This window comes from Rattus norvegicus, chromosome 12 (genome assembly GCF_036323735.1).
Source record: "Rattus norvegicus strain BN/NHsdMcwi chromosome 12, GRCr8, whole genome shotgun sequence".
NCBI classification, from domain to species: Eukaryota; Metazoa; Chordata; class Mammalia; order Rodentia; family Muridae; genus Rattus; species Rattus norvegicus.
This window is the reverse complement of record NC_086030.1, coordinates 47,650,048-47,676,070: the sequence shown is the minus strand read 5'-3', so window position 1 is coordinate 47,676,070 and position 26,023 is coordinate 47,650,048. Positions and strand designations below refer to the sequence as shown.

The 26,023-nt window shown below is 52.9% G+C and overlaps 1 protein-coding gene across 6 annotated transcripts in view; it reads left to right on the top strand.

The window, feature by feature from the left end:
* Positions 1–26,023, top strand: part of Fam222a (family with sequence similarity 222, member A) — a 46,483-nt gene that overhangs the window by 17,633 nt on the left and 2,827 nt on the right. For 3 of the 6 annotated variants that reach the window (XM_063271599.1, XM_017598444.3, NM_001109067.1), the window contains exon 2: positions 8,692–8,819. In XM_063271599.1, coding sequence (XP_063127669.1) covers positions 8,738–8,819 — 82 coding nt within the window. In that variant the 5' untranslated portion in view covers positions 8,692–8,737. Of the gene's footprint in view, positions 1–3,076; positions 3,702–3,734; positions 8,820–24,279; positions 24,436–26,023 lie in introns of those variants that run through there. The other 3 variants (XM_008769352.4, XM_039089709.2, XM_063271598.1) reach the window with 3 other exon arrangements.

The following is a 26,023-nucleotide window of genomic DNA, read 5'->3' as shown; positions in this document are numbered from 1 at the left end:
CAAGCGGTGATAAGGACGGTGACCTCGTCCCAGCCTTGTTCTGAAGACACTACTCAACCCCAGCTCCCAGCACCTGGTGATCTTAGCTTTAGGCTACAGATCAAGACCAACCATTTCCAGCCGATTTGCTCCTCCCCACCACCTCTGTTTCTTCATCTGAACAGGTTAGGACCTTTCCTGCCTGTCTGCCTGTCTCCCCTCAACTCTGTATAAACCCTGAGGTCCCCTGGGTGAGGCCCACTAATCCCGGAACTTTTCTCTCTCACTCAGCAGCCCCTTTCCCAGGTTCAGAGCCCTCAATTCAGCATTGTCCCTGTGGTAGACTGCCGAGTTCAATGAGGGGATGTCTGTGACACACTGAGCCCACAGGGGAACACACAGCACACGCCCACCTCAGCTCTTATCACTGCCCCCTTCTCTACTGCCTGGCTTAGCCCTGAACTGTGGGTACAGAGATTTGGGGTCTCCTCACACTTTACATAGCTTTAACTTTGCATACAGTGTTGCCTTTTCCAAGACCCTCCACACCCGGGGTCATCTGATTCCACTTTCCCTTTTTGGGCTCCTCCGGAAATGTACAGCCTCCCTCTGAAAATACCAGGGCCTGGGCCATTCCTCCAGGTCCTATCAACCTTTGCTGGACCCTATCCCCGCCCCCCCCCACACCTCCATACACACACACATTTTGCCTTGGGATCTGGCACTGTAGAAGAGAATGCTTCAGAAGGTCCGAACCAGGAAGAGGGTCTGCAAGACCTCTTAGCTAGGACCTGGCCCATTAACACTAGTCTCCTGCCTCTGACTAGAATACGTCCCCCAGTATGAGTCCCGCTCATCCATGTGGCCATGGCCCTGGCTCTGGAGCATGTAAACTGCTCCTCTGTCACTGCAGCAGGCAATGCCTTCAAACTCTCATATTGTACCTCCATCCCTACACCTTCCAGTCTCTCCCTGTGCTGAGACCACTTATCCATTTGATGTGCTCCTCCTGAAGTTAGGGGCTGACTGGCTTCACCCCCTGCTTTTAGTGCCCACCCCGCAGTCCCATCAAGGGACGTTCTACAGCAGCCAGAGCCCTCCCAAGCTCTCTGTTCTTCCTCGGGATCAGCCCACCCACGCCACTCTATTCGCTACTTTGTATCGCGTATGGTGTAATGGCTTTCTCTTTATGTAGCTCCCGCCATGGCCTGGCCTAGACCTGTATACATTTTTGGGAAGGGATTTTTTTTAAAAGTTGTATTCATTATGCGTGTGTACAGGGGAGATGTGTATGCATGTGGATACCGGGCCAGAAAACAACTTTGGGCAATCTGTTCTACATTGGTGAGACAGGGTCACCCTTGTTTTTTGCTGCACACCCCAAGCTATCAGGGCCTGGGAACTTCCAAGATGTCCCTGGAGTCTCCACCTTCTGTCTCACTGTAAGGATGCTGGAATTGGGGATAATCGCCACCACAAACGACTCTTTTCTCTGGGTTTCCAGGATCAAATTCATATTGTCAGGCATAGCAAGTGCCTTTACCTCCTGAGTTATTTTCTCCAGTCTGTGGAAAGGAATTTGAAGAAATTAAGACTCAAATCAAGGGCCTGACACACAGTAGAGGTTTAATATGTTGTCCCCAGAGGCAGGCATGCGTGGGAGAAAGGCGGAAACAGCTGGCTCCCGAGATGACTGGCGTCATTGCCCTCCCTGACTTGGCCCCACCCCTTTCCTGGGGCCTTTGCTCTCGGAGCTGGCCTTGGTGCTGAAGGTCTTGGGGCCACTTCCTACCTGCAGCCCCTAAACTGCCTCACAGTGAGACACACACTAAGGACCTACCTCTCGTCCACCCTTCCCTCTGGAGATATTTCCCTTAGAACCTACTGTGTGTGGGCACTGGTGACCCATGGGGGAAGGGATCTACATCAGGAGCCACTTGTGACACTGTGTGTCTTATGTCTCTCACACACCCTGGGGATATTTGAAGACCCACTGCATTTGGGTTTCAAGTGAAGGTCAAGAAGCACTGTAAAGAATATTCTCCCAGACGGAAGGGCTGATAAGGAGTAGCACCCACAGGAGCCAGGTCCTCAGCACGTAGGTGAGGGCTTTGTGACGGAGAGGCTCTCTCAGTTTTCCTACGGCTCTAATAAGATGCCGCGACCAACACCAACCTGGGGAGGAAGGGGTTCATTTCCTCTTTCACACTCAGGTCACACACCATCACTGAGGGAAGTCAAGGCAGGAGCCATGAAGGAGGGCTGCTTACCCCCAGGGGACCACCATCTCAGGAGTGGAACCACCCAGTGAGCTGATCCCTCTCACTCAACCAGTAATTAAGAAATGTACCACCTCCTTCCCCTACAGGCGCAGATCTTATGGAGACATTGTCTCGAGTCCTTCTTCCCAAGCGACCCTAGCTTGCATCAAGCGGACACAAAGCAGCACAGAAGCTCCCCCAGGCGCTCTGCCTACATCCAGAATTTGAGATTTCCACAGTTTTCACCTTTGCCCCGGAACTACCAGTGTCTGTGGCTCCAGCATCCTTCCCGGACCAGAATTTACAAAAAGCAAGAAGGGACTGAGTGCAGAGGGGTTGGGCCAGAAAGGGGAGCAGGTGGAGCTGGGGTATCTTAGGGGCCCATGGCCAGTGTTTGGGGATAGTAATCCTGGTGGTAGATGAGCTCCTCCCATTGAAGGAGCAGTGCTCCCCACCCCCACCCTTAAAAGAGTGAAAATCCCCCTCTCGTGCCAGCCTGACTGGCGGTGGGAAATAATCACTTTTTACAAGACCCTTATCCATAACCCAGCCCTGGGCCTGTTTTATCAGCAGTGCCCCCGTGACTGGAAGATTCCCCGGCTAGAGAGATCGAGAGAGGGGTTAAAGAAAATTACCCTGGTCTCCTCCATGCTAATGTAATCTCTAACCAGATCTGCCCAGCCGCAGCTCAAATTGCTTTTTAGATTAACATTTAATTATTAACAGGGTCCCCTGGAAGGCCTTGGGCTCTGGGAACAGGGGAGGGGGGATTGGAGGGGGGGACGGAGCAGCAGGAAGGAGTGGGGGGGGTGGGCTTCTGCTGTGGCTGCTTCCAAGAGAGCTATGGGAAGAGAGGCCAAGGACAGGGCATAGGAGGCCAAGGGGTCAGGCAGGGAGAGGCAGAGAGGCAAGGAAAGAGAGCCCTCCCCATGAGGTTGCCATGAAGCCTGGAGACCCTTGACATTTCTCTGCAGCAGGCTGATGTTTCCTGCGGTTTGTGCTGGTGACTCACATGGGAGTGATCTCTCGGGGTCAGGCATTGACCCCAGTGCCCCCAGCTTGGCGCAGGTCTCCCTCCTGGGTCTGGGCTTCTCAACACTGCAGGTTCTTCCCTGTGTCTGAGGGTAGCTGTGTAGTCAGGACAAGGTGAGGGGGTGGGGGACTTCACAGCTCCCCAGAGGGTGGAGCAGATGAGCGGACCACTGGGCTCCCCAACTTCTTATGCCCACTATGGGTTCTGGCTTCTTCGGGGCTAACTAAGCACTGCTTCTTTTTATATGACAACCTGGCCCTGGGTCTCCCACCTAGCTGGTGTTTCGACTTGTGCTGAAAACACAGGGAAGTACGAAGACATCCTAGGTACTGTGACAGCCTCGAAGTCACCCCAGACCCCAGCGCCCACCCTTGCCTGGCTGCTGTCTCTGCAGTTCTCTGAACTCCTCACCCTGTCAGGGGTGCCTGGTATGCCCTTCCTCCCCAGACTGAGACCCACATTTGGCCTTGAGCAGAGCTGCAGAGATCTGCCTAGGCAGTTCTAGATAAAGGCAAAAACGAGGCTGGAAGTGGCTCTGGCTGTGGCCTTCGTGGAGACACAGCCTCCCTGGAGGCCAAGGGTTTCTCTGCGTCCTACCTCGCTGCAGGGGCAGATGGCCTTCCTGTCAAGGTTTCCCTTCTGAGGAGAAGAGGCCAGGACAATCTATTTTCAGTTTCCATTGGACTTAGGGAGGGCAGTTCTGAGGGAGTGGTGTCCTGGGTCATTGTGGTCACGCTTACCTGTTACCACGTCCAGTATGTGGCCTAAGGGTGCACCCCCCCCCAATAAGGTGCTTAAAAGTGTTACTGCCCAGGTGGTGAGTGAGTGGGGAGGGCAGGGTTCCTCCCACCTGCTGCACAGTGCACACTCGGTTCTGTTGAATGGTTGTGGAATGTATGGGTGGCCTCTGAGGAGGCTTCTCTCTTCCCAGCCCCTCCAGGGATAGAATCTCAGGTGTGGGGGGGTGCTGAGGAGAATCATGGCCTTGCAGCTACTCCTTGACTGTGGCCTGATGGGAGCGGGGGTCTCCTGGAATCCTCCCACTGTGATAGAATTGCCCTTCAGTAGCCTGAGGTTCAGGGTCTGACACCCTTGGGCTCTGCCAATTAAAAATCTGTCTGATCTCGTATGGCTTGCATCACACACACACATGCATGCACGCACACACACACACACAGTGATTATTTCCTACTGTGGGAAAGGGAGCTGAACTCAGGCTCTAGCCAAGGCGGCCGTGCCACAGCTCAGTTGAAGGGCGGCCTACACTCAGATCTGGAAGCAGAATGCTTTTGCACAGTCAAAACGGAAACACTCAACAGCTGTCCCCAGTACCCAGCACCTTGCTATTTATTCCCAAGCTCTCCCTCCACCCTCTCGGGACTCCCTGCAGCCCCCAGATACGGAGGGAGATGACAGAAGGCCAGCCCCCCCAATCCCAAGACTCTTCTTTGAATAAAATAGACAGCCCAGAGACAGCGTCCGCCCTGCTCATTGTTTGGTCTCGGGCAACAGACTCAATTCTCCTCAGCGCAGGAAGTTTCTCTCCTCCTCCATCCGCTGTCACGGCCCCTTATCTGCAGTCCAGCTATGAAAGGGCATTTCGACAGCCCGGGTGTTATCTGGCGGAAAGACTTTTCCTCGGTTGACTCCCAGATAAGACGTCTTATCTAATCCCACGTCAGGGATGGTGCCTGAGCTCCGTAATCACTGAGGCTTGCAACACTGTCCCTCCCACCCCCAGCCCCCTTTATTATTAAAGTCACAAAAGGCCTTGAGCTTATAAACAGTGCGATTTGCAGACAGTGTGGCTCTCCAGATGGTCCCCGGCTGGGCCGGACTGTGATGATTCCGTTCTGGGGGGGCCGCGGGACCAGCCATCTGCAGATGGGATGGGGCTGGGCAAGGAGGAGGCAGACTGGAAATCACAGGAGAGGTGTGAGTGTTTTACGTGCCCAATAGAGCCCTATTCTTGCCTTGCTGTGTGACCTTGAAAAGGACCCTTGATGTCTCTGGGCTTCTCATACATTTCATCTCACAGCTAATTCATTAGAGGCCTTGTTTTTCGTTTTGTTTTGTTTTGTTTTAATTTGTATCTGTATGCCTGGGTGAGTGTATGCATACATGTACACATGCCCGTTAAGGCCAGAGGGAGGGTGTGATATCTCCCGGTACTGGAGTTATGTGGGTGCTAGGAATTGAACTCAGATCCTCTTTAAGAGCAACAATCCCAGGCACTGGCCCTTCCAGAGGTCCTGAGTTCAATTCCCAGCAACCACATGGTGGCTCACAATCATCTGTAATTGGATCCGATGCCCTCTTCTGGTGTGTCTGAAAACAAACATACATAAAATAAATTTTAAAAAATCTTTAAAAAAGGGGGGGGGGCCAGCAGTCACTCTTAGCTGCTGCGCTGGCTCCCAATGTCTGCCTTTTAAGTGATGTCTGCAGAGATAGTGGGAGATAAGACATGGCCCTCAGCCCTTAGAAACTTACGTACAGTCCAGTAGAGACAGACAGACAGACAGACAGACAGACAGACATGAAGCTGGCATTACAGCTTGGTGTGATTGGTGTTGTGGCAACGAGGGACACCCGGCGGAGAGGCCAGCCCTGAACTCAGATGGTTTGGGTGGCAGCGCCCCAGGCAGAGGACACAGCAGGTGCCATGATCTGGAGGTCTGAGGCAGTTAGTCAGGAGGAGGGCCTTGAGGAGGGAGCCCTGGGAGACTGGGCAGCCCAGGGAAAGACGTTTAAAGACCAAAGCGTTGGTGTGATGTGGAAACTTGGGCATATTGCGCTCCCTTGTAATACTTGGCTGGCCCCTGCCCCCATCCCCACAGTTCCCACAGTTCCCACAGTAGGGCACAGGGTTTGGGAAGAAGGGAGAGAGATCTGGGAGACCTGAGGAAGCAGATGAGAAGCTCCCCACTCCTCCTCCAAGTGAAGATGATGTCACTGTGGGTCAGGCAGCCTGGTCCTCCAGAGGTGAGAACTGGCAGGAGCTACCCTGAGAAGCTGGGGTAGTCAGGTCCTTCCAGGACTAGATGCCACACTGGCCTAAGCTCGCTCTGGGGGCTCTGTGGTTGCTCCCAGACTGCTTGGGCATTCAATCACCAGAGGCTGGAGGTCCCTGGGATGCAGCTGGGGTCTGAAAAGCCACCAGTATAGGCGTGCTGCCCTCATTCATCAGCTGCAGCCCATCCTGTCCTCAGCTACAAGTGTGTCGGGATGGCCGGCCTACCAGGATCCCTCATCCTGGAGCAAGCCTGGGACCCTCCTGCACCCAGTGAGAGGTTGGGTCAGGACTCAGTTTTATGCCTGGGGGCACCAGAAGAATCATGGAGTGGCTTTAAAAAGTCAGAGTATTGCCCGACCTGTACAGGGACTGGGGGAGACTGCTCCATCCTTCCTCCTCCTAGCCAAATAAGCCTGCCTTGAGGAAGTCAGCACTTGGGGGAGTCTCTGGGTCTGCTGTCTTCAGTCAGCATTGCCTGTGAAGAAGGGCCTGGGTGGGGTTCGCACATCAGGATGGCAGGAAACCTCATGGAGAGACGTAGGCGGGGTCCAGGCAGATAACACCAGCCTTGGGTGTGCCAGTCCCGTGTCCCCGTGGACTGTCACCATGGACATTTCAGGGACCCCCACCCACCCACGTGACAGAGTGTGACACCGGTTTACACTGCATGTGCACAAGTGTGTGCCTACAAAGTGTGAGGAAGCCCAGCACCCTCACCTTGGTAGGGTGGACCATGGCCTGGAGGATGTGGCGTATGCTGGTGGTGCCCCAGCAGGCCTGTTTCTGCCCCATGACACCATCCAGGGTCCCCGAAAAGCCGTGATGCTTTCTGCAATCAGGGTCTTTCATCTGAATGTGAGCCCCACTTCACTCCCTCCCCGAGCGGTGTCGTTTCTGCCTGATCGTAATGGCATATTTTAAAATTACCAGAAATCAAAGCTGGGAAGTGGGTAGCTGTTGCTGCTTTTATTGCCTCGCTGTGTTAAGACTGGAGCCTGGGGGAGGGGAAGAGCACCCCCTCCCCCATAGCCATCCATCCCCCACTTCCTCTCTCTTTCTCTCTCTCTCCCTCTCTCTCTCTCTTTTTTTTTAGACAGTAATAGGAGAAAATTGGTTTTGAAACTGAATAAAAGTCCCTTTCAGAGGAAGCCTTTACTCTCGGGTACCTTTGCTGAAAGTAAAATAGAGCGTAATGAAAGGTGGTTACGTGGTTGTCTTTCATTTACGGAGAGGCCAGGACAGACGGGAGGCTGCCACCGTCTCGGGGAAATACAAGATTGGAATAATTGCGCGGTAACAAGGAGCTTGTTGTGAAATTAGTATCTTAAGAAAGCGGTGAAAAAAGGTTTTTCCTCATGAATACTTCATTATTAGAAGCGGCAGAATCCTGGGCTTCAGACACCTGTTTAGTATTAAATACCTTCCCCCTCTTCCCTTAAACACCACCCCCTCCTCCTTCTAACCAGCTCAGGATGGAGGCAACCCAGGCTGGCTGCCAGGGACAGGGGTGGCGGTAGGGAGGAGCCCTTCTCTGAGGCAGGCAGAGAACAGGGGGAACCTGACTCCCTTATCCTCCACAGTGGCCTCCAAGGCTGGCTTGTACTGAAACCAGTGCTCAGGAAGATGGGCTCTATGGGGACACACGGGCTTCCTGTGCCCCCCTATCCCTGGTGTCTGGCGTAGGGAGATGAACACAAAGTAGGCTATGAGAAGCCCATCTGGGCTGCCACCTAAGGGCTTCTGTGGTTGACTCTGGCCGTACCCTTCCTTTTCGGGGTGAGCACAGTCAGAGTGGAGCACCCCAAAACTCCCCAGCATACCATCCTGACATCTCTTCTCCAGGAGTACTGCGAGAACACCCCCAAACGGGTACCAGACCAGCACTTATGTTAAAGGACACTGTACCCACCAGCACTACCTGGATACTCCTGTATGGACACCCAAAATGACCAAATGGGTCCCTCTCCCATTTGTGCTCCCATATTTGCTGATGTATTATGGGACTATGAGAGAGCTGAGGTCCACCACCAGGCAAAGAAGATCTTGAATTAGGGCACAGAGCAGTGACCCATATGCTGAGCTAGCCAAGGGCACACGAGGCTTATGAGTTCTGGCCATGCTGTGATGGAGGGCCACCCCCTGAGGCCTGGTTCCTTCCTGTGATGCCTCTGGGGCACCTCTGGAAGCCATAGTTTCCTCATCTGAAAGAGATGGGATGTCTGGCCCAGAGCCAGGCACAGTGGCACATCCCTCTGATCCCAGCACCTGGGAGGCCAGCCTGGTCTGCAAAGAGACATGCCTCAGAAACGACGAATCTGACGTTCCTTGGGGTGCTGGGGAGGACAGGAGGTTGCTCAGAGCAGCCCCCGTGAGTGACCAATGCCTCATGTTTCTCTTCAAAGGAATCCTGCTGCAGAGCGTGCCCCACCCGGGGCTCCCAGCTCAGCCATGCTGGCCTGTCTGCAGAGGACGCAGAACCCACCCGGCCAGCACCTGACCTGTCCAAGCAAGAGCCTGGAGCTGCGCAAGTGTGAGTGACCCCGCACCCTGACGTGTGCTTCCTCTTTGTGCAATCAGGGGGCTTGCTTTCTGTTCTTGGGCTTCTGAAGGGCAGGTTATGCCGGTCAGATCTCTGTCTGAGGTGTTCGTATGCACAGAACTTCTACGGTAGAGACAGCCAGGTAGAGACAGCCAGGGAGGTCTGTGCTTGTGCTCCAGGGAGCCCACCCACCACATACCTCCAACCAAGAGTTCTGCAGTTGGAACCCCAGCCCTGGGAGGGAGGCAGGTCAACCCTGAGCTCGAGGCTGGCCTGGGACCTAGAATAGGGATGGGCGTGGGTCTGCAGCGAAGCCCAGTGGAGCTTCTGCCGTGTAGACTAGAATCAGCTGTTGACACTGTTGCAACTTCTTCCACTATTTCTTTATCTTTTTTTTTTTTTTTTGGTTCTTCCTAGGTAAGCGCTCTACCACTGAGCTAAATCCCCAGCCCCTATTTCTTTATCTTGAAAGTAACATTCTTGTTGGACATTCCTAAGGAAGGAAGGGGTGGAGAGGCCCAAGCCCCTCCTCTCTGAGGCAGCCGATGTCCATTTCCTGTGTGCCCACAGATGTTCTATGGGCTTCAGCAAATGTGTACGCAAGCACATCTGACACGGGTCCAGCACTCGCTCGCTTGGCCAAGCATCCTCCAGGTCAGCTGCCAAAGAGCTGCCTCTTCCCAGGTTCCTTTCTCTGGCAAGGGATGAACTGTAATCTGGCCGGCCCCCTGTTTAAACCACCCACAGGAAAGGCTGTGTTGTCACCAGGTGATGCTGTGGGTGTGTTCTGACAGCTCTAGCAGTCACACCTAGGGATGGTGTGCAGCCAGGTGTCAAGGACCCACTTCCCCACATCTCGGCCCACACCTGTGGTAGACACAGTTTTACCTGTGTCGTCTTTATGATGACAGAAGTTCACTGGCATTGTGTCCTGTCCTTTGACTTTGAACATTCTTTTTTTTTTTTTTTTTTTTTTTGATGGGGTAGGAGCTTCTGTCCATTTTGGACAGTGTGTGGGAGCTGCCTGGGTGTCTCACAGAGACTTCATGTATCCCCTGATTTGTCTTTTGTCTTAGATGATTCTGCCTCAGTTCATTTGTACTTCCTGATGTGGCTTTTGGGGTTTAAGGCAAACTTGAGTACTTAGAGGAGCCTTCCCAGGTGGCTTCTTAAAGGAAAATGATTTCCCCAAGGTTTTTTTCCTGCCTCCTTTTAAAAGTGTATGACTTACATACTTCAAAAGGCTCCTCTCTTCCTCCCTCCCTCTCCCCCCCCCCTCTGGTTTGAAAATTGTTTGCCCAGTACTTGGTTGGCAGAGGCAGGCGGATCTCTGTGAGTTCGAGGCCAGGCAGCCCTACGTAAAGACCCTGTTTCATTTGTCTTGCCATTTACTGGTTGTAAAGTGGGAGGCTGAGAGATCTGTGTGTTCAGGACTCAGCCCAACGCTGCTTGCCCTCCCTTCTTTTCTGTTTGGTGGCCCTGGGAATTGAACCCACGGCTTTGCGTCTGCTAAGCAAGCTCTCTAACCACTGAGTTCGCCAACCAAGTCCACCATGTTCTTCTCATTCTTGTTCATCATCCCATCCTGTTTTGCTTTCATTTTTTTGAGGCAAGGCCTTGCGTAGGCCGGGGCTAGCCTTGTACTCACTGTGTGGCCTAAGACGACTCTGAACTCCTGACCCCCGGCCTCTACCTCCCCAGCGCCAGGATACAGGTCACACTACGGACCCTGCTGTTTCATTGCTGGGAGTTAGGAACCTTGGTTGAGTTTACCCAGCTACACATGACCCTGTTCGGTGATGTCCGGGTACATTTCACAGAAGGCCACACAAGCAGGCATGTGAGCCTCTTCATAGCAACTGAAACCCCACACCCAGTGCCAGCCGCCCACTCCCTCCACCCCTTCCCTAGAGGGAAATTCAACTCTGACCTTCATGATTGACTCATTGACACCGTGTGTATTCTTCTGTGGCTGTTCTTCTGCAATTACATTTTGTGTGTGTGTGTGTGTGTGTGTGTGTGTGTGCACACCTGTCACTAGGCACACAGTGGAGGTCAGAGGACAACTTGCAGGAACCGGTTACCCATCCCCTTCCAAACTCATGTCCTCGGGCTTGGTGGCCAGCACCTGGCCCATCACAGAAGGCTCTCCAACGTCAGCCACACTGAAGAGTGGATAATACACGCTGGCTGTTCGTTGGGGCTCCTAGCTCTGTCAGTAAACCGCCCTGTCTCCACGGCAACCTCGTGTACTTGCCCTCTGACCCGAGGAGCCACTTACTTGTAAGTGTGGGACCTCAGATCCCAAGAAGAAATAGTGTTTAGTAATGCTGTTTTCATCTCCACACCCCCCCCCGCCCCCAGCGAGTCGTGCCTGTGTGTTCGTTCAGACTTCCTCTCGTGTCCCCTGGGAATGTCCCGAGTCGCTGCATGTAGCTCCCATACGTTTGGGGCCCAGTTTGCTTCTGGAGAGGAGGGTGTTCTGATACAGCTGCTTCTCCCAGAGGGGAGGCAGCTCTCTGAACGCTGCCGTCTTCTGTTGCTGCCGTGAGGGCTTCCCAGGTCAGCCGCTCCAGTTATAGTCCGTGAGAATGATCATGACACAGGTCTCGTACAGTCCAGGCGAGCACTGATGTGCTATGCAATCGAGAGTGTGCTCACCGTCCCCACCCCACCCCACCCCGCCTGCCTTTCCCTGCAGAGTTGGGGTGATGGATGTGCACCACCATGCTTTGGGCTTTCTGTGTATATTTTGTTTTGAGACCGGGTCTCACTTTGTAGCTCTGGCTGTCCTGGTGCCCTCTATGTAGATCAGGCTGGCCCCAAACTCACCGGCACTCAACTGTCCCCACCGCCCTAGTGCTAGGATTAAAGGTGTGCGCCACCTCGTCTGGCTCCTAGTTTATCTTTGTTGACTGGAGTTGACTCTCTGACTGACATCGCTAGGACGTTTAATAAAATGGGAATCGGAGGTTGCCTTGACCAAACACCTCCTTCACAGCTGGCATTTCCTGGGTGTTCTTGGGAGTGTTGATACCTGTTATTTTTAAAATAAGAATGGGTGTCGGAACACTTCCCGGCAGCCTTGCGTGTTATGAGCGTACGCTTTCTCCAGGTGGCCACTCTACAGCACACTTTCAGGATCAGATCTGTTCTTTTAAATTTCTTACCTTAATTAGAAAGACAGCTTTAAGACTCAAGAGATGGCTCAGCAGTTAAGAGCACTGGCTGCTCTTCCAGAGGTCCTGAGTTCAAATCCCAGCACCCACATGGTGGCTCACAACCATCTGCAATGGGATCTGATGTCCTTTTCTGGTGTGTCTGAGGATAGCGACAGTGTACTTATAAAATAAATCTTTAAAAAAAGAGAGGGGGCTGGAGAGATGGCTCAGGGTTAAGAGCACTGACTGCTCTTCCAAAGGTCCTGAGTTCAAATCCCAGCAACCACATGGTGGCTCACAACCATCTGTAATGAGATCTGATGCCCTCTTCTGGTGTGTCTGAACAGCTACAGTGTACTTATAAATAATAAATAAATAAATCTTAAAAGAGAGAGAGACAGCTTTAGCATCTGATAAAGCAGGTTCTTATAATGTAGCCCAGGCTACCTCAAACCTCCTCCCTCCTACCATGTCCTACCACGTCCGTTGTTGTCTGTAATTCCCCCACACCCCCCACCCCCGTCTGTGAAAGCTTCACTTCAGGGTGAACCAGCCTGTGTGTGCCACGTGGGGCCGGTGGCCTTTTAACACTGTTCACTGTTTCTGCTCTAATAATTGTTCTATGTTCCTGCTCCTTGAATGAGTCTGAGATCCAGGTTTTTCGCGGCTGAGTTTCCATAGGGCTGAGCAGAGTGGAGAAGCTCTTAGGCGGCATCTCTCCTGGTGCTGGGGATTTTCTGTGTGTGTGCTGCTTCATGTGGTGTAGCCGTAGAGGCCGGAGGATGACCTCAGTCAGGTTCCTGGGCTTGCTTGTTTGAGACAGCCTCTCTCACTTGGCTGCAACTTGCTGACTCGGCTGCCAGGGAGCCCCAGGCATTTGGCTGTTTTTGCTTCCCCGGTGCTGGGGTTACGGTCATGTGTCACCACGTCCCACTTAGTGGGTTCTAAGGGACACAGGCACTCTGCTGACTGGGCCATCTCCTAGCCTCTTCCCTTGTTCTTCCTGATTAGATTAGCTAATGATATGATCTACTGCCTTTCCCCAAAGATCCATCTATAGTATTTATTAGAAATATTACCCTTCTAGGGATTCTGATTCATTGATTTATCTTCTATTAAAATCGTAGGGCGGGGTTGGGGATTTGGCTCAGTGGTAGAGTGCTTGCCTAGGAAGCGCAAGGTCCTGGGTTCGGTCCCCAGCCCCGGAAAAAAAAAGAAAGAAAAAAAAATCGTAGGGCATTTTGAAGTTATTTTTTTTTTTTGAGTTACAGACTTAAACCTTTACAGTGATTTTTTTTTTTTACTTAAAAAAATCATGTGTATGGGAAGCAGTATACCATGGCTGGCGTGTGGAGGTCGGAGGACAAGTTGCAGGACTCAGTTCCTTCCTTCCACCATGTGGGTCCCAGGTTTGGCATCAAGAGCCATTACCCACTCACTGAGCCATCTTGCATGCCCTCTATTTTTTTTAAAGGGAAAAGGCTACAAAGTCTATATTTGTATTTTGAATTTTACTTTCCAGTTTTCCAATTTTGGTTGATCTTTACTTCATTCTGACTTACCAGAGCCTCACCTGTCCATCCTTCCTCGTGTCATGATCAGAGATGCTTCTAAAAATGTATTGAAGTCTGGGTGTCTAGGGACGTAGCTCTGGCAAGATGCCAGATCTTGTCTGGAGTTCTTTGTGATACAAAGTAACCTCGGGTTTGGTTTTGTTTTCTGTGAGAACTTAGAAGCCGAACCTGCCTTTGGGAGTCAGTGCTTGTCTCACACGTGCTTCCTCTGTATTTCTCTGGATAACCGAGCTGCCCCCTGCTAGCGAGTTCCAGACTTGTTTCCCCTCATAGAGTCAGTCCATCACAACACCTCGACCCTGTTTAATGTGCCTATTTTAGAACCCTAAACCTTCATAGGAAATAAGTCCTTTTTAAAAAAAGCAAATCTATTTAACACTTTGGGGTTTGGATGTGACTTAGGATAGCTAATCTCTGCTTCTGAGTTCTAATTTTCTTGATAACCTTTGCTAGTTCTGCACTTGTGACTTCTCTGGGTTACTACGTTTAGATGCATCTCTCGTGCTGTCAAGTTGGATTAAGCTTTGTGACACAAACATGACCCCTCCCCCCCACTTATTACTTACTTAGTGGTGTGGCCGATGTGTGTGTACTGAGCTCAAAGAGTTGGAGGATTTTGTTGTATTTCCTCTTGCGCTATGACCTGGGTGCTCTGCTTGTCTTCAGGTAGCTGGAGCTTCAACTGATCAAATTCGTGGTGTGTGTGTGTGTGTGTGTGTGTATGAGTGTCTGTGTGCCTGTATGTGTGTGTGTGTGCATGTGTGTGTGTGAGAGTTGTGTGTGTGTGCATGTGTGTGTGTGAATGAGTAGGTGTGTGTATGTGTGTGTGTTGCCAGAGAGTGACATCAAGTGCCTTCCTCTGCTCTCCACTGTCTCTAAACACAGTGCTCACCAAGGACCTCCTTGTCCCTCTGCCTCCCATTCACATCCAGCCAAGGATGTGAGCTCAAGTCCTCCTGGTTTGAGGCAGGTGCTCCATGGGCGGAGTCATCCCTACCCTACCCCACCCAGTTCTGTTTCTAGCTCTGTGTCATTTTCCCCTAAGAAAACGTCGAAATCAGTGTGTTCTGCCACTGCTCCCTAGAGCTGGCTTTGCATCAGCAAGTGGCATCTTCTGGTGAAAGTGAGAGTGCTCTGCCCTGTAACCGGGCCCTCTTTCCCTTCCGGGGCCATCGCAGCAGCCCTTGCTGCTCCCACATTTCACTGTGTCCTCAGGAAATAAGATAGCAGCACCAGTGCTTTCAGCCTTGCATTCCGCCATCTGAAGCCAGCTGGCCCCGGAGTGCTGCTGGGTGACACCTCAGGCGATCAGTATTCTGGATTTCCCACATACCAAATTCTCTAAGCCTTGCCTTTTAAGCTGAAGGAGTTAAAGAAAATGAAGCTTTATGCCGCCCTCCATCCCCTAGACCCTTCTTTTCCAACTTAGATGTCTTCCGCGTCCTTCCTTTACCAAACTGTCATGGGTTGACCTGTTTGCAGCCCCTTCCTGGGCCCATAGCCTCTTGTGATGGTTTGTATGTGCTTGTGCCAGGAAGCAGCACTATCAGGAGGTGTGGCTTTGTTGGAATGGGTGTGGCCTTGCTAGAGGAGGTGTGGCCTTCTTGGGATAGGTGTGGCCCTGTTGGAGGGGGTGTGGCCTTGGAGGTGTGGCCCTGTTGGAGGGGGTGTGGCCCTGTGGGCTTGGGCTTTAAGACCCTCATCCTAGCTGCCTGAAGTCAGTCTTCTGCTGGCAGCCTTCAGATGAAGATGCAGAACTCTCAGCTCCTACTACACAATGCCTGCCTGGATGCTGCCATGTTCCCACCTTGATGATAATGAACTGAACCTCTGAATCTGTAAGCCAGCCCCAATTACATGTCCTTATAAAAAAGTTGCTTTGGTCATGGTATCTGTTCACAGCAGTAAAACCTTAACTGAGACAGACACTAAGCCTGGCTTTCATGGTCCCCCCCTACACACACCCATTTCTCCCTCTGTGCCTTCTCTCTCCCTATGCTTTGTGGAGCGTTCACACCTCCCCTTGCTCCACTACTTGGTGTTCCTGCTTTACAAAAACAGTGGCTTTTACTACCGGTCTTCTGGTCAGTACCTGCATGAAGCACTGGGCTGTCACCGCCGTCTCTCCGATGGCGGTGATCTCCTCTTGGGGTGTCGTTCATACCACCCATGACCTTGTCCGAGCCTTATTTTGATGACGTCTGATGCTCGTTCAACATGGCTTACCCCTGGAGGAAGTGAGCCTACCTTGCCTGGCTGCTCACCAGAAGTTCTTGCAGGATTCAGAAGAGCTGAGGCCATGTCCGAGTGGGCTCTCAGGGCCTTGCATTCGCTGGATTGTCCTCCATCACCACAGAGCAGTTAGGTTCCTGCCCTGTGCTCTTCAGCCGCCTATGTCCCATGAGCCTCTCCTGTCTCTGGAAGAGGGACTGAGGCTTTGTGTTGGGGGTGTCCCCTGGTGTCCTCTGGCTCAGCACATCACCACTTCCTGCTGTCCTCTGTCCCTCACCTGTTCTGCATTTTTGTTTGCATTCAGGCCTCGGCAGCCATGTGCAACCCTACACAGATGGAGAGGCACCATTAGTCACCTCAGGTCCGGCGTCTGGGCTGTTTCTGGTTGAGTTCTAGGCGGGTCTTGTTCTCACAGGGTCTGTCCTTGTTTTCAGATAGGGTCTCAACATGCAGCCCAGGTTAGCCACAAACTCCTGGCAACCCCCCTGCTTCTGCCTCCTGCGTGCTGGGATTGTAGGCATGGCCCACCTTGCCTAGTTGGACAGCGGCTCTCCATCTCTCTTGCCCCAAGCAGAATTCAAAGAGTGAAAGGGCTAGCCTGAACTTCACTGCTATGCCAGGTTAACCCCAAGGTAGGAAGGTCTTGGTCAGGCTGTGGCCATCGAGAACTTGGGCAAACTAATCAGTGTTTTAGGACCTGCGTCCCCTTTTATAACAAAAGGATCAGATGACATCAACAAATCCAAGGGGTGGGGAGCCAGTTTGAGACCCTTGTCCCTTTCCTGTGTGAGAGGGATCCCAGTAGCCTGTCTTACAGAACTACAAAAGAACCAGCTGCCACAGGTTACATCTGTCAGAGCACAGAGCAGGCTATCCCAGCTGACTAGCAAAATGACGTGAACAGAACAGAGTGTGTGTGGCCCCCTCCCCTCCCTCAGACCTAAGAGCCAAGCCTTTCCCATTGGCCAGAGTCCCAGGGTCCCAAGCAGGACCTGGTCACCCTTGCTGCAGAAACCTGACTTAGATTGGCAGGATCTCAGCAGCTAACAAATATTTGACTTTCACAAACTTTGCGTTGTGCATTGCTGAAAATGCAGGCTCCACAGAGAGCCCCAGGGAGGTGCTCTGTAGCTGGGGGCTTGGGGGGCGGAGCTCAGGGACTGTTGTGCTCAAGGGCACTGTAGGGGGATGAGCAGTTTCCCAAGAGCAGTGGGCAGCCTTTGTCAGACCCTGGGGTTTACCATCTTCCCCCAAAGGGCCCAGGGACTGAGATGGATCTAAGGGTGTTGGGTGGGGTCAGGTCCTATCTGGATCCCATGCAGGGCATGTGTGTGGCTCTAGGAGAGGGACTGGACAGTGGCAGCCAATCCCAACCGTTTGCCTGCCGCCTCCTTGGCCTCAACATCTGTCTCTCCAGCAGTGTGAGAGGTTCCCCACCCCTGAGCATCTCCATGGAAGAGAACCACTGAAGGGCACGGAACCCAAGATGGGGTGGACTTTTCAGTCCGACTCCCACCCTTACCCACAGTTTGGCACTCCCTGTGACCTGCCACTGGGAGCTTCTGCCCCAGTGAGCTTCAAGCTACTAGCATTTTTTTTTTTTTTTTTGAGAGCTGACTCTTAAAGTTGTCCTTTAACCTCCGCATACGTTGCCTTCCCACCCACAGAATAAAAATGTAAAAGATAAACTATAAGAGACAGGTGCATCAGACTTTGTCCTTCCTGAGGGGGAGGAAGGTCTGGTGTGCCAGGCCCCTGCCCCTTGTCTGTCTGGAGGATCCAGTCAGACTCAAGTGCCGGTGAACCTGAGGGCTTGGAACTTGGTGGGAGCAAAGACCCCAGGCCACACTGCCTGTCCACAGGGAGAGAAAGAACACACACACACACACACACACAAAGATCACACATAAAACACCGGGAGAAGACTGACTCTAAACGGCCTTCTACCACAGAGGATGCTGGGCTTCGTGTGTGGACAGCCACTTCCAACCTTAGGCCACACAGCCCAGTGTATCTTACTGCCCAACAGCCATCCAAGCGCTGAAAGCAAAGGTGTGACTGTTCTGCCGATGGTGGGTGGGCGTGGCAAGAGCTCTTACTTAGCAAAGACCTCAGTTCCAGCCCCACAGCCCTTTATTTTATGTTGCGCGGAGGCAGGAGCTCCCGCTGCAGCCCAAGCAAGCCTCAAATTACAGCAACCCTCTTGCCTCAGCCTCTTGGGCGCCGGGTTACAGGTGTGTGCCCACACCCAGCTACTCTGTGTCTTTATTATAGTCAGGGCGTTTTTTAATGTGTTTCATGTGCTCACCGGCCTTTGCGTGTCTTTGGAAGTGTCTCTGCAGCTCTTCTTCCAACGCAGTACCTTGCCTCTCCCTTGGGTTATCCAGGTCCCAAGTGCATTCTGGGTACGAGTCCTATTTCACGCTTGTGACGTGTGAATCTTTTCCCATTCTAGAGCTGTCTTCTTCATCGGACTTCCCAATCCCCCTTTGAAGCAGGAACTGTTGGATTCTAGTGGCATCCATTTCTTTTGTTAGGGTGCTTTTAGACGAGGACTTGTGTGACCCGAGCTGTCCCGCAGGTCTCGAGGCCAGGGAATACGCAGTGGGTGGAAGCGCCAGCTGTCAAGTCCAAGGACTGAGTCACTGCCCAAGACCCACATGGTGGATAAAGTTGTAGCCCCGTGCACACGTGGGGTGTGCTTGCTCTCCATCCCCACGTGTAATAAATGAATAAAAGGGTCTTGAAAATTTTTAGCTTTTCTTTTTTTAAAGAGATTTATTGACAGTGTTCTGCCTGCATATATGCCCGTGCGCCAGAAGAGGGCGCCAGATCCCACTACAGTTGGTTGTGAGCCACCATGTGGTTGCTGGGATTTGAACTCAGGACTCTGGAAGAGCAATCAGTGCTCTTAACCGCTGAGGCATCTCTCTAGCCCAAGTTTTAGCTTCTCCATGTAGGCCCCTGATATATCAAGGTGATTTTTGTATGAAATGATCCAACCTCATTACTCTGCAGCTGTGAACTAACCGCTCTACCAGTGTCTAAATATCTAAGCTGTCTACACCACCAGTCTAAAAAGATCAACTTTAGCTGGTGGCATACACCTTTGATCCTGGCGGAAGCAGGCAGATTTCTGGCCTACAAAGCGAGTTTCAGGACTACACAGAGAAACCGTGTCTAGGACAATGACCAGCTTTCTCCCTACTGAATGGTTCTGCGAATTTCACATCGGACTCTCTAGTACCCTGCCGTGCTGCTCTTGCCTCTCCTTAGGCCTGGTCCCCCCCGGGGCCTGAGTCTTGTAATTTGGCTTCAAAATTAGAAATGGTTTGGGCTCTTCTGGATCCCCAGAAGTTTCTGCAAGGAGGCCAGCTGAGATTCTGACAGGAATGGCAGAGTCTGGGACACCAACCCTAAGTGTCCCCGTGCAGGAGAATGGGATGCCTTCCCATTTACTGAAGTCGTTTCTTTCCACGTCTTGTCCCTCTCAGACCATTTTGTTCTTTCTGTTACAATGTATCCCTGGGTATCCTATTATTTTCGATGCTGTTAGAAAGAGAATTGGTGTTTTGTTTCGTTTTCTGTCCTTTGTTTCTCCCAGTGCCGGGGATGGAACCCAGGGCCTTGTGTGTTTGCTCCACAGCTGTTCTACGGCCGAGCTACACCCTCGGACCTGGTATTTAATGCTACTTCCTGAAGTGTGAACATAGAGAACTAGAACTGAGAGAAGGTAGAGCTCTGGCAGTGGACAAAGGACAGGAGAGCCAGAGAGGAGGCTGGGCATGGCAGGAATGAGTCAGGGCTGACCTACCTGCGGAGGGTGCAGACTAAACAGCCAAGCTAAAGGGGAGAGGGGTAAGAAATCCGGAGGCTCAGGTGAGGGACAGGCACGTTAGGGTGAGGAAGGATGGAAGTCCTCCAGCCCCACCTTCTGGGATTCAGAGGCCACCCTAAGGCTCCAGCCAGCACTTGAGGAAGGCCTGGGGAGTGCCTACCTGTTTCAGTATGTGCAGGATGCCCCCCTGATTAGGCATATGTGGCTTCATTCATGTGCCCAAGCATCTGAACCTTCTCTCACCCCAGAGCTATTATCACCCCAAGCCCAGGAGGTCCCCAGCCATTAACAGAACATGCCTGCAATTATCCAGGGTCTGATCCTCTGGTCAACCACGAGGGGTCAGTAGGCGCAGCAGATTGAGGTCCCTGGGACAGCCAGCAAGGTACCCAGCAGCAGCCCCCTGTGACGGCTTGAGTCCTTCCCAATAAAGACCAGAGAACAGCTGTTCTCCCCTGCCCAGTAGCCTCCCAGCCCCTCCCGATAGACCTCATTAGGCATTCTGCTGGTGCCACCAGCTAATTAGTGTCACGTTAATTGAGCATTCAGGAGGCTGCCACCTCCAAGGGCGGAGTGTCATGGTGAAGGGGAATACAGATGAAGGGTGGTGCCCAGGGACCCTTTCCTGGAAGAGGACCCACACACCCCTCCCTCCTCATCTCAACACAGAATGTCCTGGGACTTCCTGATCCTCCAGGAGGGAGAGACAGCGGATGAGGAAAGGAAGTGATACTAGCCCCACACTCCTGTGTGAAGAGGACAGCCTTGTTCTGTACCCTGAAACCTGAGGTCCCCTGGAACTACTGCTCCAGGGATGTGTGCCATGAATCAGGAGGGGCCTGGCCACCAGTTCGAAGCTGCTGTCTGCAGCCTCTTGGTCCTGAGCAGGTCCCCACTCTGTGTAATGGAGCCAGCCCCAGTATCTACCTCACAAAGCACAGCTTGTCCCCAGTGATCCAGACCTGGATCCTGCAGCAGGTCTGGGGCACAGAACCAGGAATTCTAGGCTGACGACTCCACACTCCCCCTTGAACAAGTAACTCTTTGCGTGCTTAAGTCTCTCGGAACCTAGAAGCCACCGCCCTTTCAAGAACCAAGGCCTCATGGTCAAAATGAAGCCTGAGAACCAATTCTAGTGGCTTAGCTCCTCAGTGCTGTGGACCCCACAGTGGAGCCCCGCCCTCCCTTCCCTGCCTGGCAGCCATGCAGTGAAGCCATCTCTTGTCTCCCTGAGGCAACATTAAACTCCACTCAGAGGGCTGGTTTTAATTGGCTTAATATACTCGTTAATAACCGCATCTATTTAACGCACCTGTAAAAGGCCCATAACATTAACTTAATGGCAGCGACAGTTCGCCCGGCACTTCCTACCAGCCTTTTAAATCTCCAGACAAGCCTTTAATGGGGGCTTCACGGATGGTGATGGATTGGGGGGAGAGATGAACAGGGAGAGGCAGCCCGGGTCACCCTTGCTTGATGCCGGCCGTCCCCCCCGAGTGCCTAACCTTTCCTGAGAAACCAGGCCTCCCCTCCAGAGCGGTCTCAGGAGGGCACAGTACCTGGCCCAGAGGGAGCACATGACAGATACAGGACCTGTGCCGGGAAAGGAGACTGCAAAGGGAGAGGAGGGCAGTACCTCCAATGTTGCCTTGAACACCAGTAGTGGAGCTTCAGAAGAGTCATTGTGATCAGTGTCCAAGGACACAAGGAAGTCCGGCCCCTCCAATCTGCTCCTGAGAACCTCCGGGGTTCACACAGTGGGAAGCCAGTTTACGCAGGCTCAGAGAAGGACGGTGGTGCCCGGAGGCACACAGGGTACACTTAAAAGCCTGTCACCTGCCTCCCACTCCCCACCCCACTTTCTCCAGCCAGGCCCACTTAGTACCCCACTCGAGATGGACACAGTTCTATGGATTAACCTGTTAGGGTCCTTGTAACCCCATCAGCCCTGCACCACCAGTTAAGGACCAAACTTCAGACGCAACAGGGGGATATTCTGTATCCATCCCTGGGGAACTTACCACTTGGAGCACACACCCAGATGACCACAGTGGCCCCGGGGCCAACACTGAGCTCTCTGTGTTGCCAGCCCCTCTAGAGGTCACTTCCTCACTGACCACAGGGTCCAAGCCAGGAGCCCCCTCCAGCCCATCATTCAGCCCACTGAACCTCACTGCTGATTCCCAAGGCAGCGAAGTAAACTATCCCAGGAATCTGCGCCAAGCAGCCAGTACACCCCAGACAGGACAGGACAGGAGTCTCCCAATAATGTTCCCCAGGGTGGAGGGAGAGCGGCTTAGGTCTTCTGAATGCAAGATACTTGTCTGTGGCCTCTCCACACAGCTGGGTGCAAGTGGAGGCCATGCGGCCTTTTACAGAGTTACCAGGAGTGGTACTGGATACCTTTGATCCCAGCACTCAGAAGGTGGGGGCAGGCCAGCTCTGAAAACTTTTGTGAGGTCTACAAAGTGAGTTCCAGGACAGAGAGATACATAGAGAGACCATGTGTTTAAAGAGAGAAAGAGAGGTAGAGAGATAGAGAGAGAGAGAGAGAGAGAGAGAGAGAGAGAGAGAGAGAGAGGGAGGGAGGGAGATAGGGTGGGTGAATGGATGGATGATGGGTAGATGGATGAATGGGTGGATGTATAGACAGATGATAGGATAAGAAAAATGGATGGGGGGCTGGAGAGATGGCTCAGCGGTTAAGAGCACTGACTGTCCTTCCAGAGGTCCTGAGTTCAATTCCCAGCAACCACATGGTAGCTCACAACCATCTGTAATGGGATCTGATACCCTCTTCTGGTGTGTCTGAAGACAGCTACAGTACACTCACATAAATAAAATAAATAAATCTTTAAAAAAAAAGAAGACACTGTGGTTTGAAAAAAAAGAAAGGATGGATGGATGGATAGATAGGTAGATAGAAAGAAAAGTCAACTCATAAAAGCCACTCCTCTGCCCACCCACACTACATTCTCCCCAGTACAATCAAGCACTAATCCAGTTCGCGTCAGTCAGGGGAATCAGACACCACTCTCTATGGGAGATGTGCCCAAGAACGCAGACCTGTCCACCACCCCGTCAGCCTGCTACCATCCTGTTTCTGGACTTACTGCTGCCCACCACCCCATCCAGGGTGCCAGCACCTTAGCTTGCTGCCTGCACAGTCGATCCCAGGGAATGGTGGGTATTCCAGTGGGCAGGGGTCCCAAATGGATGTGTCTGCTGGTCCCTTCCATGATGAAGGTGCCAAGAGGAGGCTCCCCAAACCAGTTAGAACATGGGGCACTGAATCTCCCCCCCCTTCACCTGACTGAGGAGCCCACTGTCACAGAGCCCCCCAGCCCTTCCATGAGGACCCCTCCCCTTCCCCTAGGGCCCTGTGTTTACCAAACAGACTGACGGCACGAGCGAGCGCTTGTGGCTGGGTTTTCGCCACAGAAAAGTCTGGAACTTTGCCAACCTGGGCCCAGGAGCCAAGTAGCCCAGGGCCCCAATCCAAGTCCACCGCAAAGCAGGCTGTTTGAAGTACTGGGGGATAGCCAGAGAAAGTCTTTTGGGGACCAAGGTTTAAGGCAGAGGCTACTATGTCAAAGGTGTACGTGGAGGCCATGGTTTAAAGCAGGTTTGTGATTGGGGACTCCAGCAGCCATGGCCATGCCCGAGGCTTACCAAGCACCAGCCAGGAAACAGTGTCTGCCCAAGCAGGCAGGCAGGCAGGCAGGCAGGCAGTCAGTCTCTCTCCCTCTCTCTCTCTCTCTCTCTCTCTCTCTCTCTCTCTCTCTCTCTCTCTCTCTCTCTGTGTATGTATGTGTGTGTGTCTGTGTCTGTGTGTCTCTCTCTCTCTCTCTCCCTTCCTCCCTCCCTCCCTCCCTCCTCTTTCCTCTCTCTCTCTCTCTCTTCCCCCTCGAAGTTAGATGATGGCCTCCCAAGGCTGGCCCCAGCCCCTCTAGGCCCCACCTGGGGTGGAGTAGATTGACCTAGCTCTCACCTTGGCTGGTTGTAACCTCTAAATCTCTTCAACTGAAAAGTAGAGACCCATATGTCATCTTACCTTGTGACCTTACGGCTGTTGGGACTCAGAAACCCAAGGGTCCCTCAGGCCCAGCTGGGACCAAACTCTGCTTCCAACAAGACTTTCAAGGCCATTGCCTTGGCTTCAGCCATCTCCATAGCCTCTCCAAGGTCCTCGTCGAGTGACTCTGTATCGTGGGAGACCCTTCCAAAGGGTCTTACTGATTATAAAGTTTAACCCTGCCTGTATGGCCCCCGGGCACTTGCAGGGACTTGAGTGGTTGGTCAGGAAGACAGGTCTCCAAGCCGACTGCCACATGTCACATCCACCCACCCTACGTACGTCAGAGGGATGCCATCCCCTCCCCTCACACAGTCATCTGGCCCTCCATACACGAGCCACCCAGTCACCGCTGGCAGAGAGGCCCCATATCCACAATCATCCTCCTTCCTCAGCACCCCAGACCAACCACCACACGCAGTATGCCCACTGACCACATGGGGGCGACGGTGCGCCCTCTTTGGGTAACAAGACCGGAGAACAACCCTCTCTCTTTTTCTTCCTTAAGGTTTTGAGCACCTAATTTATTCCATCCATTAGATAGATTTTGTAGATTTAATCATTTTCACAGTTGGTGGCTCATTGGATACTCAAGATAAACTCGGAACGAAAGCATAACGCAGAGGGCAAATGAGTTTTCGCACCGCAATGGCAGACGCTTGCCTGGAAAGAGAGTTTAAGGGGGTTTCATTTTCTCCCCTCCCGGCAGCTGCTTTTGCTGAGTCTGGTAGGTTTCCATAGCTAATTTCACCAGTTTCGTTCATCTGTAAAATTGCATAAAAGTGACATTTTTTTGTGCTCATTATAGCAACTGCTGATTTATGGCCGGCGAGTGAAGAGCTGGTCCCTTTTTTTGCGGGACTCTCAGAGCGGTGCTAAGTGCCCATGAAATTGCTTGTATAATGTAGTTTAAATCCAATCGCAGAGAAAGATTCCCCCATTGGCCAAAGTGACATTTCCATTCTCCACACCAAGTTTATTTTAGGCTACTTAAGAGCAGGGGATGGCCGGGCAGGGCAGGGGTGGATATACCTGCTGGGCCCGGGTTAGGCCCCAAGATTGAGAGGCGAAAGGGTGCTTACCCGCTCTGTGTTGGCACCGCCCCCCACTGCATCACCATCTGTAGCTGTGCAGGTCCCTGACCAAAGCACTTGCTGACCCGTGGGGCTGGACAGATCTCTCCTCCAAGTCTGTTGCCATACACTTTGAAATGTGAAGCAGCCACCCGGTCCACCAGAAGCCACCAGTGTACACACCCTAGTCGTGACAGGTATAGACCTCCGACCGTTTGGAGTGCCCAGAGTACTGAGAGGCCACTCTGGTGTGCGCAGACCCTGTCTCTGCTGGCATGAGCTCTCCCAGCTGCCTCTGGTGACCCTGTCTGGGGGAGCTAACTCCTGGCCTCTCTGCCAGCCATGACTGTGTGGCTTGCATATGCTGCTGGCCTCCCAAGTACAGAGAACCTTCATCCACACTAACGCCACACCAAGGCTGCATAGGTCAGGGCTCTGGGAGGACTAGACAGGAGGCCTCCGATTGAAAGGACCACGTAGGTGTCACTCTCTGGTGAGGCCCTGCCCTGGGCCAGAGTTGAACAACACAGATTCCCCCCCCCTCAGTTCTGCCTCATGCGCAGGGACCTGCTAAACCCTCCCAGATACCGGAGGAGGTAGCCTTGGTAGCAGCATTGCCCTACTTTACAGACGAAGAAAGGGAGGCTCGGCATAGTGAAACCCTTTACCTGAATTCCCCGGAGTTACAATGTCCTGGCCCTGCGTTCTCTGCCTTACCCCACTTGGTACAGCCAAGGTCACCCTGCTGACCTGGCACCATTGTTATCCCCCTTCCATAGGTGGGAAGGCTGACGGCTCATGTAAGTGCACAGCTCATCCAGGACTACACAGCCCACCTACCCATGGCTCCACCCAGACCCCCACCCACCAGCACCTGTACAGGTCCCCCTGTATGCCACACTGACCCCTGACCGTGTCCCTCTGCCTCAGAGGAAGCTGTGGGCTAGGCTCTAGAATGGCGTCAGGGTGTCGAGAGAGGGTCTTCAGACCAGCAGCTCCCCTACTCCCCTCGGGGCAGAGCGGGTTGTGGCCACCTGCAGTAAGTCTTACAAGCTAGAATGTCACACCCAGTATTAACAGGGCAGCCACCAGGAGCACCCCGAGTTGGAGCCATCTCGCCCTGCCTGGGACGCCAGCACAGCTAGTCTGTTGCTGGAAGTGGGTTAGGGCCTCGGGTGCTCGCTTGGTAGGGCCTGGCGTGGTGAGGCTCCGGGTTGGAATCCAGGCAGTGCATAGCAGGGT